We start from the raw sequence: 14,863 nt of genomic DNA, 5'->3' as shown, positions 1-14,863 counted from the left end.
CAGAATTCAATTCATTCTTCGTCTAGCTAAGCAGTGCGCTCTGTCTCCCTGGCGTCTTTCGCTGCCTGTCGTGCTGCCTTCAGCCGGTTTTCTTCTTCTAGCTGGGCAGCGCCCATATGGACCAGTGTACAGTATGACGTGGTGCGGTGTCGTGCGGTGTCGTGCGGTGGAGTGGGGTGTGCGGTTGCGAACATGCACTACACCCATCTGAAAATTGTGGCTGGTATCATACACAACCATTCTGCTCTGCCGGTTGCCATTCCATGCTTACATCTACTCTAGATTACGGGAGAACCAGCAGTTTCCTTTTAAGCGAATAACTTTATTTGACTCAAACTTGGCTACACTTATCGTGGTGATCGAACTTTCGCCGCCGCGATAAAGGCGTCGGTGAAAGGGTGTGGCGTCGGTGAAAGGGTGTATATATATATATATATATATATATATATATATATATATATATATATTTACACACTCGGAAGGTCGCGCGGTTGAAGACATGCAGCCTGTATACGAATAACAGCTGTATACAAATCGAAACGCCTACATGTACCTGTACTGAAGGGTACTGTACATGCCTTTTAAGTTATGGATGCACAAAACTTTCAGAAGTAACCTTTACTCAATACCCGCCGTGGTTGCTCAGTGGCTATGGTGTTCGGCTGCTGAGCACGAGGTCGCGGGATCGAATCCCGGCCACGGCGGCCGCATTTCGATGGGGGCGAAATGCGAAAACACCCGTGTGCTTAGATTTAGGTGCACGTTAAAGAACCCCAGGTGGTCAAAATTTCCGGAGTCCTCCACTACGGCGTGCCTCATAATCAGAAAGTGGTTTTGGCACGTAAAACCCCAAATATTATTATTACCTTTACTCAAGTAACTTTTTTTAAAGGGGCATATAAAAAATTAAATTATGGGGTTTTACGTGCCAAAACCGCTTTCTGATTATGAGGCACGCCGTAGTGGAGGACTCCGGAAATTTAGACTGCCTGGGCTTCTTTAACGTGCACCTAAATGTAAGTACACGGGTGTTTTCGCATTTCGCCCCCATCGAAATGCGGCCGCCGTGGCCGAGATTCGATCCGGCGACCTCGTGCGCAGCAACCTAACACCATAGCCACTGAGCAACCACGGCGGGTCAAGGGGGCATATATGCCTCTTTATTAAACGTTATACTTCATGCGCCGTGTGACACCATTATATTGCGAACCTGCTCGCAAGCAGGTTCGCAATAGGTGTTTGATTAAAGCGCACAACGCCTCAAGCAAACACGTGCCGCTGTGTGTTCCGCTTACTAAGTAGGCAAGCACAAGTGGTGCACGCAAGGTAACATTTAACATCAGATCATCACTCCTGTGTTGCACTATAGACGGCAAAGAACGTTAACATTCGCCGTAAACATTACCGCCAATTGTCGTCAATCAACGCAAACAGCACAGAGAGCTTCGCTTACATCGATGACAACACTGCGTGGGATTCGCACAAACTTCGGTATATTGTAGAAGCGTAATTTTCTAATACAGCTCGAAATATTTCTATCTTTAGCTGGGCAATTACACAAAACGCATTTCAACCGCTACAGGGAACACCGCGACGACAGAGCGGCTGTAACGTATAGGTTGCGTGTGTTCGAAACTTTACTCAATCCGCCGTGGTTGCTTAGTGGCTATGGTGTTGGGCTGCTGAGCACCAGGCCGCGGGATTTCACATTACTTACACACACATTTCATGCGTACTTCATACACATATCATACGTACTTGATCATACATACTTCACAGTTCCCTTTCACATGGACCAATGGTGTCTACTGATTTTGGCATATTGCAAGCTCCTAGAGTGGAAGAGTGAATTTTTGGTAGCGTCTGCAAAAACAAAGCAAACTGCATATTGTTATTTGTGAAACTTTTCATGAGGTCGCAGGAACGAATCCCGGCCATGGAGGCCGCATTCCGATGGGGGCAAAATGCTAAAACGTCTGTGTACTTAGATTTAGGTGCACGTGAAAGAACCTGAGGCAGTCGAAATTTTCCCAGAGTCCTCCACTATACCGTGCATCATAATCGGATCGTGGTTTTGGCACGTAAAACACCATAATTTAATTTCCTTAACTTTATTCATGGCCCGAATACAGGAAGCCAATACGTATATGTGCGGCGACGGTCAGCTGCCAATAGCGATAGTACGGGCTACGCGCTCAAGTGGAGTCACTTTCTGGCACAGTCTCCCGTCAGGCTGAAATTTTAGTCAACACGATGGTGTAAATAAATGAGCTTGTAAATAGGGTAGATGTTGCATTTTTGAAATCCATGGCTTCCCTCTGAAACCGGGCGAAGACACGAAGTTCTTCATGTGCGACTTAGCTGGACGGCAGGACTGAGGGGACCACCCATGGCAGAGCTACCTACCTACGCACATGTGCTCTTTTCTATAAAGTTTACTCTCTCTCTCTCTCTCTCTGGAAGACTAAGCCTAGCGAACTTCCAGGAAGATGACATTTGCAGGATACGCCGTTTGCCGACCAAGGATAAATCTAGCTGTAGCCCGGATATTCTTGTGCATGTACAGGATCTTGCTCAACCTGAGAAGTTCCTTCGTCTGTTCATTAGAGAAAACCTGATGCGTATGAACTCGGAGCTCTGGCAACTGGGAACTGGCCCGCTCAAAAGGAAAGGAAAATGATTGTAAGTTCGTGTGGACAAGAAACGGAAAGTTCTGGCAAGAAAATCTGAAGGAGCACACCTAATTAGAGTTGAAACATTCTCAGATTTGGATGAAATTGCCTAGACATGGCATCAAATGCACCGACTTTGCGTGTGTAAATAGTTTTTTTTTTATGATGCCACCACTAGCAGTTTTAATGTTGCGCATGCGAACATTCGCGGCCTTCGGAAACATTGGAATCAGTTTTACACCGTCAATTTATCATCTCGCCTAACGTGCGACGCCCCCCCCCCCCCCTTTCTTTTTGTACTTAGAGAAATTAATATGCCTTCCGGGAGCGTTCCGCAGTATTCATTGCCGGGTTACCATGTTTTTTGTACAACGCGTCCAACCGGAAAAGTAGAAGGCGTCGCAGTTTTTATGAGTAACAGATAAGCAGCGTCACAGTTAACTTTTTTCCCTTTCCCAAGCTGAAGTGATCTCACTGCGCTTGAGCACACCTGCTTTTTCGGTGATTCTGTTATCCGTGTACCGAGCCTCCAGTTTCAATATGCGCGGCTTTGCTTATCCGAAGTTGATTCTATATTGTCATCCTTATCGCTAGAAGAGCACGTGTGCATCATATTCGAGATTAATATTGACCGTTTGCGTCCTACTGTTGGCCTGGTCGCGGGTTATCTCGATAGCCTTTCCAAATGGTGCTTGGAACGCGGCATTTATCAAGCAACTCGTGAAGAATTTTATGGCCGGTAAGCTCGTCGTGTCCTGCACTGATCGCGTTATCGGTCGCACTCGCAATCTAGCCGTAAAATCCGCTATAGTAGAAACTAAACTTGCTGACCCTTACTTTGTTTGCAGTTCAGTAAGTTGTCCACAGACTGCGGCAGCAACCAGAGTCTAAAAGGCTAACTTCAGGTCCTAATCCGAATATACTTGATAGGCTGCAGTGGCTCATAAATGGAAATGTTTTTTTAGCAAGCCTCCTGCTGAACCATGTGACAGGTTCGTAGAAGTGTTCGAGAGCTTAAAGGAATGTGCTACCCGAGCAATACATATCAAACAACGCGACTTGGATAACAAGTGCATATGGTCTTACATACTCGCTGCAGTGAAAGAAAAATACTTACCTTGGGCGCCGTGCAAGCGTAGCCCGAATTGTTCAGACCTACAAGTTAAATTTAAGTAGTAGAGAAATAAAGTTAATGCCACGATCCGCTCCGCAAAGCAAACTCCTTCTCTAGACAAATTTAAAGCTGCTAGTTATAGTAGCAAGAAAAGATGGTCGGCAATTAACAGCTTTAGATGCGCTAATACGCGAGCTTGTATGATGAATTATTTTCCTTCCAGTTTGTCCAGCGGTAGACAGAATGCTGCAGACAAGTTTAACAGCCACTTCTCTAGTGTAATTAGAAATGCAAACTCACGCGTAAGTTTGTGCACTCTGCGTCACAGCATTAGTGAATCAGCATATCTGCCTTCAATTTCTCAGGAAGAGCCAAGATTTATTATTTTCAGTTTAAAATGTAAAAAAAATATCCTGTAGTTGACGGCATTTCCATTAATGAATAGCGTAAAACGCACGAGCACATCCGAGAGGTTTTGCTAGCACTGTATCTCAATCGCATAATTTCGAGTGGCGAAATTCCTGCAAAACTGAAAATGCCAATAGTTATTCCTCTTTATAAAAGCTGCTCGCGTAATAAAATTGAAAAGTATCGTCCAATTTCAATTCTGGCTTCTTTTATTCAAATACTATAGAGCATTTTTTTTTCTCCTCGTCAGATATGGTTTCCGGCAGGGGAAAAGCAGCCAAACCGCTCCGGAAGATTTCTCTGATCAGTTCAGCATAGCTTTCAATGATAATAAAGTTTCATGTGCGCTCCATCTTGACTATAGCAAGGACTTCGAAAGTGTTCATCACAGTCTGTTGTTAAATAAGCTTTTGTTCTTAGGATTTCTGGGTGCTTTCTGGTTGTTGTTGACAAATTTCGTTCGGAATAGGCGTCAGCTCGTCTCATTCGGGCGTGTGCATGTAGCGTATTCTCGAATATTAATGCTGGAGTTCCGCAGGGATCTCTACTCAGTCCGTTATTATTTAATGTTTTTGTAAATGACTTCCATAGCACGATACCCGTTTCTCATAGTCAATACGCCGATGACACTTCGGCCAACAGCTACTTTGATACGATTGCTTCCTTACAGTCTGCTGCCACAAAAGGTATGGGCTGGTTTCGAGATAACCTAATTAATATAAATGTATCTAAGACACAATTAATTTGCTTCCAGGATCCTTTGAGGAAGGCAGCCCTTGAATATCCTCTTTTTTTGCACTGTTCAGATAGTTCATCTTGTCCTTGTAGACCATTACAGTATTCATCTGTGGTAAAGTATCGCTTTATATCTTGACAGTGACCTTTCTTGGAACACGCACCTTGCTTACGTTTGCAAAAACACTTCACACCGTATCATGTCTACTGCACAATATATTACATGCACTTATGGGTAAGGGAAAGGATAATACACGCTTTCGGCTACAGTCTGCTACGATATGGAATAACAATTTACGGGCACTGTGCTGTTCGCTGGCACAACAGAATAAACGCTATACTGCACCCCCTCTTAAAGAATATGTCTTATGATCTCAGCCTGAATGCTGACGCAGACCATTTCAAAATACTTTCGATGCCGAATTTCAATGAACTTTTGATGCAAACGTTAGTTTAGTGAATTCTTTGTTCCGTAGGTTGCCTTCCCGCTGTTTAAGGTCCAAAGACCGCTTTTGGAGGCTATGTTCTTCGACAAGGTACGGGACTAGAGCAACGCTCATTGTGTTCCAATTTGCTTTATTTGCCACCAGCACCTTCTATACAAAAACGAAGTACAAGTTAAAGAAGCGTATCTGTTTGTGAAGGCGTATTTGCTTCTTTGTGCACTGTTATTGCTTGGGCGTGTGCATATGCAATCCCTTTGTACCATAACAGCCTGGTTGGTGTTGTTATTGCTTGGGCGTGTGCATATGTAATCCCTTTGTACCATAACAGCCTGATTGGTGTTTGCTTATAGCTAGTATCGTATGGTCATTTTTGCTCACGTGAATTGCTATCTTTCTGTGTTTCATTATGCTCAATGAAAACTCTTTTCCTACACACTGCAGAAATTTTAATGATTTTTCTTTCTTGTATGCCACACTCTAGTTTGCTGCTTATTAGTCCGCTGCGATTTTGACCAGCCCCTGCAAGCTAAGCAAGGCGAAACGGGCCAATCGCGGACGCCGGCAGCACCCTTCTTCCGGTTATCTACTTTGACTGCACTATTTCATGGCTTCGCGAATACACTCTCCACTTCTGCGTACTTCCTCGCCTCTTGTCAGCCAAAAAGTCGCAGTTTCGCCCGAAAGGCAAAGCATCGATAGTAGACAGCTGTATGACGTATGGATAGCAGTTTTATCGGCCATATAAACTCGTAAACATTCGCTTACTAACTAGGTTAACAAGTATAGTGTCACGCGCGCACAAGCAAACATGAACACATCTCACTCGATGACCGCGGAAATTAGCTGTAAAACGCTTGAGTGAGGAAGCGCGGAAGCAGCAGCGTGTAAATCTACTTTGATAAATTATGGTGCTTTACGTGCCAAAACCATTTTCTGATTATGAGGCACGCCGTAGTGGGACACTCCATAAATTTCGATCACCTGGGGTTCTTTAACGTGCGCCTAAATCTAAGTACACGGGTGTTTTCGCATTTTGCCCCCATCGTAATGCGGCCGCCGTGGCCGGGATACGATCCCGCGACCTCGTGCTTAGCAGCCCAGCACCATAGCCACTAAGCTACCGCGGCGGGTGCAAATCTACTTTCGTGCTTCCTCTCACTTCAAGACAACCTAAGCGGCGAAAACACAGCGCACACGAAGCTATCAGCACTCGGCGTGCTCTGACCCCATCGCAGATCGCTTTCAAGAAAAGGCCTGCGCTGCCACGCGTGGCCGCGCAGCCCCGCCCCCTCTCTCTCCCTCCCCTCCCCCGGTGCCTTGCGCATAGAGAAACACATAGGTAAATAGCGGGCACTCCCGTAAGGCCATGCGGCCGAGCTACAGCACTGCCGCCAGCGCCCCGAGCGGCTGGTCAGACCGCTAACATTGTCTTCCGATATTTTGGACGCGTGGGTTGGCTTTGTTTCGGTTTCCTGTTAAAATGTCAAAGTATGTCGTCTATAGTGGAGTGCAAGAGCTTTAATATTTCACTTTTAAGCATGCCGTACATACAGACGTGATAAACTCGCGGATCGCAACCTTTTTACTGGGGAAACCGCCAAGCTTGTCGATGAACCTAACCAAGCCTAAATTTGCTCATGCAGGTTGGAAAAATAATGTGAACAGAGCTTTTTTATTGCATTTTTTTCGCAGTTTCTGGGCCACTTTTTTCAGTTGCAAGAAATAGGAAGGAGTGACTCCATGCAAAAAAGTCCTTTTTTTTTACTGGTTTACGTTGTAAATTGCACAGAAAGAACACTGGATCACGCACACTTGATAAAGACACGTACACAGACAGACCAAAGACGCAGACCGCCACAAGAATGTTTTAGCTATGACGAACCACGCGTCAAGGAAAACCGTCCCTTGCGAACCAGCCCAAGCGCATTAATCGTGCATGTAACAGTGACGTAAACAGCCCTCACAAAACAATCAGAAATGCGCATTACACCGCTCGAGCCGCGCCAAAATAAAACGTTAGTGTGATGATATGGGTGATCCAGAGATAACAAATTCTGTCCTTTAAACCGAAGGTGTTCCGAGTGACTTTTGGAAAATTACGCGTTGTGAGTAAGCACATGCTCTTCCGGAAATGCGAAGGCAACAGATCCATTCCCAGCGGTGGGCCTTTCTTGGACCGGCCCCACCTTATTTTCCGGTAGCTCCGCGGTACGGCGCTGCTGTCGGTTGTGGAAGATCGCTCCATGACAGCAGTCGGACGGTGGGACAGATGTCTGAACCGGTGTGGGGACTATGCGGAAAAATAGTGTAAGGTACGCAGAATAGGACGTGTATTTGTAATTACTATACCTTATTTTCGCTAATAAAAAAATAGGGGCAAGGACTTATATATATATATATATATATATATATATATATATATATATATATATATATATATATATATATATATATATATATATATATATATATATATATATATATATAGAGAGAGAGAGAGAGAGAGAGAGAGAGAGAGAGGAAGAGATGCATGAGAAGCACAACTTCGCTCTTATCTATGGTTTATATGCCCAAGTGTATCGGTCGGTGCACCGACCTTTTTCAAGCCCTGTCCCGCCGTTTGTTTGATAGTAGTTCGTTTGTCCCAAAGCAACACCTGGGCCACCGTGAAACCGCGACTTCGAAGTTTACAGCGCCAGATGAGCCACCGCGGTGAATGCGCAAGGCAGACTCGAAACCAGTCACTAATTCAGGAATGCGTTCTAGACCTCGATGCACTCATTGGCTATGCGGAAGCTCACTTCCCTGTACACGGACATAAGGATCTTTGTGACGCAGATTTTGGCGATTGCACAGGATGGTGCGCCAGTAGGTGAATCCGAACCATTAGGCACACCGAAGGAAATTTCATACACACTGAGTGGTGTTGGATCGAACTTCACCCAAAGAAACTTGCCATGTTGGGCTCTTAGAATTCAGGCTTAAAACGTGGTTCGCATTCTGCATTTCAGTGGCGACAGGCTTTAGAACAGTCTAAAGCAAATCAGGCGACGGTCATCAGCTGTGCAGGAAATAAGGCATCCCCGTGCGAATTCACCAGGACCCGCAAACACTGGACACTGCTTATGCAGGCCGCTAACAACACTCACTTGGTTTCATCCGTATAGAAAGTTTTGCTTTCTTTTTTTTTAAAACTGACTGTCACGCTTCTTACCTCTGTCTCTCCTGCAGATCCCAACCGGCCGCGCGCGCCCGCCGACCCCACGCTGGCGCAGAGAACCAGCCTGTTGAAACCACCACTCTCGAACGAATGCGCCCAGCGGACCACGTGGCGGAGGAGCGATGCTATCGCGCGCGGGGGCCGTCCGGTGTGTAACGGATGGAGGAGCGGGCGAGACGTATGCCTGTGATCTTTTGGACACGAGTCGATATATCGGCCGCAGAGGGCCGGCCGCGCTCCGGTTATTTCCGCGCCGACCTTGCTGCAATCGGCGAACGTCAAAGGGAGCACAAACAGCGTGCCCCATTGATTGCGCCTGGACGCCCGGTGGCCTTGCGTCCCTCCCCGTACGGTGTTGCCGGATTCGGTAATCTTTGCGAGTGTCTTCGTACACATGCGCCATGCGGCGATCGTCTTTTACAAAAGCACGCGCGCGGGAGGACGGGCATGGAAGCGCGCGCGGTTTTGCATACATATATATATAATATATATATAAGAGGGTACCAGTACTTGCGAGTCACCAACCCCTCCCCCCCCCCCCCCCCGCCATACACGCCCGCACATGTTGCTGTGCGCGGTGCGTGCGGTACCCACCCCTTTCGCCTCGAGATGAACTGTGGAAGAAGAATCGCGGAATATTACCCACCCGTATCAGATTCTATGAGCGCACAGAATACCGCGACGTTTATGTACGTCGGTAGACATGCCAACCGAACCTCTACAACAGCACCGCGTCGCCGCTATCTCGATCATCGTGTCTCATATTTTATTCGGTTAGGACAAGGTACTTTCAGGGAATGGAGATCGCGTAATAAGGTCCTAATGGACTCGCTCAATGAACGGCGGCAAACGTAGTGATTGGGATACAGGTTGATTGTCCCCGCTTTCTGAAAAGGTCGCCACGTGCAGAAATGGAACAAGCATGTTAAATGCCAGTTTAGGATGCGGCAGACATACATTTCTAGAACGTAATTGATTTTGTTGTCACCTCATCGACCACAACACTTTAGAAACGCTCTCTCTCTCTCTCTCTCTCTCTCTCTATATATATATATATATATATATATATATATGTATATATATATATATATATATATATATATATATATAATACCGGATAATGTAACTACGCTAAAGATAGCGCCGCGGAAATTGAGACGTAGCTTTTCAAGTACGCTCCAAAAGCTCGCTATGCCATAATGGCGGAATTTAACCAATATTGCAATAGTAATTTCCTTATATTTAGTCACTTTAGGAGCACAAGAAAATGCTGGGCGCTTCTTCACGTGGCTATTAAAAACATACAGTTAGTTTCGTGCTTCGCTTTTCTCCTTTTCTTACTCGTTACATGTTAGCTGGAGCCTAGGACACAGTGTATACGGCATTCCGCGCTTGAGAAGCGGGAAAGTGAGTATGCCCGTAAGTGATAATTGAAACGGAGACTAAAGGGGTTGCGACTTGGCTCCTGAAAGCATTATAAAATACCTATAGACTACCTTAGTATACCGCGTGCAATCGTAATCAAACCTTACCTCAGCCTGTGCAGTATATACGCGGTCTCCAGCAGAGCACTGGACGCTTTGGAGGGACAACATTTTATGGGTGTCTTTGGTTCCTCATCTGATGACCGTATATAGACGCCCGGGTGTAGATTTGCAGCGGCGAAGTGCGGCAGGAAGTCATGGGCAGCGGGCGCCTCGGCAAACGGAAGCGACACGATCGAGCGTATTGAGATTCTTTATTATTTATGTGACGTATTCTTTCTCGAAGCCAAAGCGCAATCAGCTTGCCCTGGGTTGGCGCGTTGTCGTGGAGAAGAATGTGCAAATCATGGGTGAACTCCTATCTTTCGTCTGGACTCGTCAAGAATTAGAGCATTACGTTTGCTGTTTCAAGGTGTTTTGCCCACGGACCGCGAGGGTTTGCTCGATTTATCTGGGTCCTAGTGCGCTATATAACGTAAAACTATTCCAAACTTTTCTATTCGAATTCTGCTATCAGCCCTCCACGATTGGTCAAAAACTTCTTTCGACCACCCCCCACTTCACCTGTCTGCCACGCGACGTCACGAAAACCGCAATACCTCCCCATCTGATATGATGTGTACACACTGATTATGCATGACTTGACAAAAAGAAAAGAAAAACGCTTATTTTATTTCTGATTTGACCCCTTTTCACCACTAGCCCTCGGCTATTGGTAAAAAGTTTTCGGGCTGCACCCACTTCACCTGCCTGTCACGCGGCGTCACAAAACCGCACAAACTCACCGCGTCAAAGTGGCGTGTACGCGATAAAGATGCATTAATATGCCGAACAAAACTGGATTTTTTTCAGAATAGCCGCAGGTTGCCCCGTTCCGAAAGGAATAAAAGATGGCTGCTGCCGATCGCAGAGACGCTGGCTACTCGCACCTGCCGGAGAGCATGGGTGTACTTGCGTCTAATAAAACTTCTTGTGTGGCCGTGTGACGTTTTCAAACACTTTCAGGACGTTTACTACCTCATTCTACCCACTCTTCTTTGCTGAGGGTCAGTTTTAGCGTCATTCTTAAGCTTCCGTTGCATGCCGCCGCGATTTTCGACCAACCACCACAAGCTAAGTAAGGGAAAGCCGACCAATCGCAGACGCCGGCACCACCCTCTTAATCCGGTTATCGATTTTCAGTGCACTGACTCTGCCTCAGTGAATCCCTCTCCACTTGAGTGTTCTCCTCGCCTCTTGTCCGCCAATTAGATACGACAAGCAGTTAAGTGCAGGCAATGTTATTCGTTTTTCAAGCAAACAAAAGTGACCTCCTATGAACGAGGAGAGCGTTTGATTGGTCTGTTCAGACAACCCGGCGGGTGACCGCCCTGTGCTTGCGTCGCTGGTTACGCAAATTCGACGTCAGGAAATTGGAATAGAAACATATCGGAATAGTTTTACGTTATAGGGCCCCTACATACGAGCACCAGTGGAATCAGAAAAGCAGGTGGGGATCGATGGCGTGGTCTAACAAAATTGCACCCGATAAGCATAAAAAATTATAATTTAATTCGCACATCGCGAATAGGGATGGTCGATTAAGTATTTCTTTACTCGATTAACTATTAATCATTCATCATTTTAGCCTATAATCACTTTTGACATGGAGTTTCTCAATCGAATAATTGATTAAGAGAAATTCTTGCCCAGCGATTTAGATAAGGTTGAAACACAGTTATCTGCTTTTTTAGGACCCTATTTTAATGTTTGAGAGGTGGAACCAAGTTTGAAACAGAAAAAAATTAAATTATGGGGTTTAACGTGCCAAAACCACTTTCTGATTATGAGGCACGCCGTAGTGGAGGACTCCGGAAATTTCGACCACCTAGGGTTCTTTAACGTGCACCTAAATCTAAGTACACGGGTGTTTTCGCATTTCGCTCCCATCGAAATGCGGCCGCCGCGGCCAGGAGTTTTGAAACAGAAGCGTACAAACGTTTGATAAAGAATAATCTTGAACTTGTTAAGTACTAAATATAGTTGGCACGAGTGACTTTTGAAAAGACAAACAATATATGTTATAAAATGGCATTTAGTGCAGAATTAAATAAAATACATGGCACTGGTGAATCTCTGTACAGTACCGTTAAATAAGACATAAGCAAAAATGGCAAAAGTGAAAGTTGAAGTCCAACTGAAATATGGAAGAAATTTCAGTATGCGTAGGAGAAAAGAAAATTGCTGGCTTAGGATATTAAACCACACGCTCTTTTCTACAGAGCGAAGGAATGTCAATTGTCTGGGATGTTCGGGTGAAACCGACACCTTCTCTGAATGGCCACGCAACAAGCATGCGATAATAGTTGCTCGAACGCTGTAAATATGCTGGAATCGACATGAACTCTATCGCTAGGTCAAATACATGGTCCAAACCGGCGCGAATGCTGTACCAGGTCTTTAGTGTACTGGGAGTGGCACGACGATCAACGCCTGGGTTAGGGTGGCTAGAATTCCCCATTCTAGCCACCCTAACTGGGTTGCTACAGTACTCCTTGAATTGCGAGGGTGTTTCAAGGCCTCCGACTTCGCCGGCGTGGTGACGTCTGCAGTGTGGTGGGAGAGAGGGGAAGCGCGTGGCTCAGCGTCCCTCGAGACTCGGAAAAATAGTCAACAGTCGCTCTACCACAGCCCCACAGTACCCACAGTCACTGCTCGTGCGCCGCCATATTCCAGTACGACTGAAAATTTTTCGCGCAACTCCTGTCAAAACTCTCGGAAACGATTAATCGAACCGGTCGAGTCGATTAAGTTGGTTAAATGAGAGGTAGACATCGCTGACGATTAATCGTTTTGTGGGACACATTTAATCAATTAGTCGATTAATCATTCATCGATATTGCCAACCCTAAAATTCGCGAACTGCTCGAACTTTACGGCACCCTTCGTTCTTTCGCACAGTGGGTGCTTCAGCGAGGAATCACCGGGATGCCACTTGTTCAAAGCTTTCATTTAGAGGCGGATAAATAGACCGATATACTACTGCAATCTCTGCTATTGTAAATTTCAAATTGAATATCGCGCCTTGATACGGCACTGACGTGCGTTCGGAGAACATATTAACTAACGTTTGTATCCGCCAATAATTTTTTTTATAAGATGTAAAGTAATGCTATTACCAACAATATAAAATCATTTTTACTTGTAAGTTTAGTATATTAGGTGTTTACTTCTATGACGTGCTTCTGGCTCCCGACGTTTCACCCGGCGCATTCAACATGAAAAAGCATAGCCTCTAAGACCCATATGGAAAACGACCACGGGGCTACGGCGCGTCGGCTTCAGCAAGTCAACACGGGTCAAGGCAAGCAGTCAGGATTTTCTTGCGGATTTGTGTAGTTCGTGTTCGGTTCATCCGGTGTTGTGGTGGTGGTGTGTGCCGTTTAAGCAGCCCAAGTGCCGCCGTGGAAGTTTGCTCTCGCGCCTCTCATTTCAAGGATTACACGACAGGATGAAGAACATCGTGCAGTGTGACGTTCGCCACCGAAAGTTGTCGCCTCGGTCTTGTCTGTGACGTGACACAAGCTACCGATCGTCTTCAGTCATGGTTCACTCTGTGTGGTCGCTCGACTTGTCTCCTCCGCTCTGTTTATGATTTCACTCGACCATGTCAAAGCTACCGGGTCACAACGATTGGGTTAGGAGCTTCTGTGTGTCGAATCCGACACGACACAAGAAAGGCTACACCATCTACAAGGTTGTATCCAAGGTAAACGATCGGCCCCTGGTTTTCAGACTGGTCGGGCGCTCTCGATCGACAGCCCCAATATAGTCTTACTTGATTCGCGCCTCTCGCAGAGATGCATAGGCAGTCAGCGCGTAGAGATGGCACTATATGTCGAATGATATGTTTTACGACGTTCACAGGTGTTTCCCAAGAACTCGGTGGAAGCGGCCTCTCAGGTATGTATACTGGCGCGACCGTGCGTTCGTGGTTTCGTGCTTTTAATTGCTACATACGCGTCATTAACGGCTGGTTATGTGTCCTTGCCGTTAGGTCGTAGTATGGAAAAGGTACAGCGACTTCCGCAAGTTGTACAAGGCTCTCTTTCACCTTTACCAAGGCCTTCATTTGAAAGGAAACTTTCCGAAGTTTGCCAAGGCTAGCTATTTTGGTGAGTATGTCTTCAGCGATCGCGATCACTGTTGTTTAACGCGCTCGGCTCATAATCGTAAGGAAATTGGGCAGCTTGACAGCGTTGAAGTGTGCTTTGTATTCAGAGGAAATTTACCTGCGTGCATATCCATTTTACTGCTTAGTCGCATGTTATGTAATTGGCGCCAGCTGCAGCAGCGCTTGTCATAAGTAGTGCTAATTCACTTTCACCGATGTTGTAATCTGCTATGTCGCGCGACTGGTCCAGTTGTAGTTTTGTACATTATGTTTATATATGCGAAGCTTTCTTTTTGCTTCTTGTTGCTATCTATTGAAATGCATTCTAGTTATTTGCGTACTGTGTCAGTTGGCAGTTGCTTACTATGAGAAGTCCTACATGTCGGCCGTCTCACAACTGACGTAATAATAATTTTTGTTGATACTTGTAGGTGGCAGCGATGTCCTGTATTAGAGGGGAGCTTTACTTTGGGTATTCTGTCTTGGAAGAACGATGATTAAAACAAATTGAGGATTTTTGTTGTTATTTGCTACTGTCACCAAGCTAGTGTTTACAATTTTTGAATAAATCCCGCAGCCTCCGCTCCTCAGGCTGTGGTTTTGTTGTGGTAGTAGACCCCCCTCCCTCCCC

The 14,863-nt window shown here is 45.9% G+C and overlaps 2 protein-coding genes across 5 annotated transcripts in view; one reads left to right on the top strand and one right to left on the bottom strand.

The window, feature by feature from the left end:
* LOC139056063 (uncharacterized) overlaps positions 1 to 8,854 on the bottom strand; it is a 76,680-nt gene extending 67,826 nt beyond the window's left edge. For 2 of the 3 annotated variants that reach the window (XM_070533892.1, XM_070533891.1), the window contains exon 1: positions 8,590 to 8,854. The gene's annotated coding sequence lies outside the window, so the exon portion shown is untranslated. Of the gene's footprint in view, positions 1 to 3,789; positions 3,828 to 8,589 lie in introns of all 3 variants that reach the window. The other variant, XM_070533894.1, reaches the window with a different exon arrangement.
* Positions 8,855 to 13,400: 4,546 nt separating this feature from the next.
* Positions 13,401 to 14,863, top strand: part of LOC139056062 (ribosomal protein S6 kinase-like 1) — a 28,902-nt gene continuing 27,439 nt past the window's right edge. For both annotated transcript variants that reach the window (XM_070533890.1, XM_070533888.1), the window contains exons 1-3: positions 13,401 to 13,827; positions 13,986 to 14,021; positions 14,116 to 14,233. In XM_070533890.1, coding sequence (XP_070389991.1) covers positions 13,726 to 13,827; positions 13,986 to 14,021; positions 14,116 to 14,233 — 256 coding nt within the window. In that variant the 5' untranslated portion in view covers positions 13,401 to 13,725. The remainder of the gene's footprint in view (positions 13,828 to 13,985; positions 14,022 to 14,115; positions 14,234 to 14,863) is intronic.

This window comes from Dermacentor albipictus, chromosome 2, assembly GCF_038994185.2.
Source record: "Dermacentor albipictus isolate Rhodes 1998 colony chromosome 2, USDA_Dalb.pri_finalv2, whole genome shotgun sequence".
NCBI classification, from domain to species: Eukaryota; Metazoa; Arthropoda; class Arachnida; order Ixodida; family Ixodidae; genus Dermacentor; species Dermacentor albipictus.
Note: the sequence above shows the minus strand (reverse complement) of the source record. Positions and strands in the feature narration are given on the sequence as shown.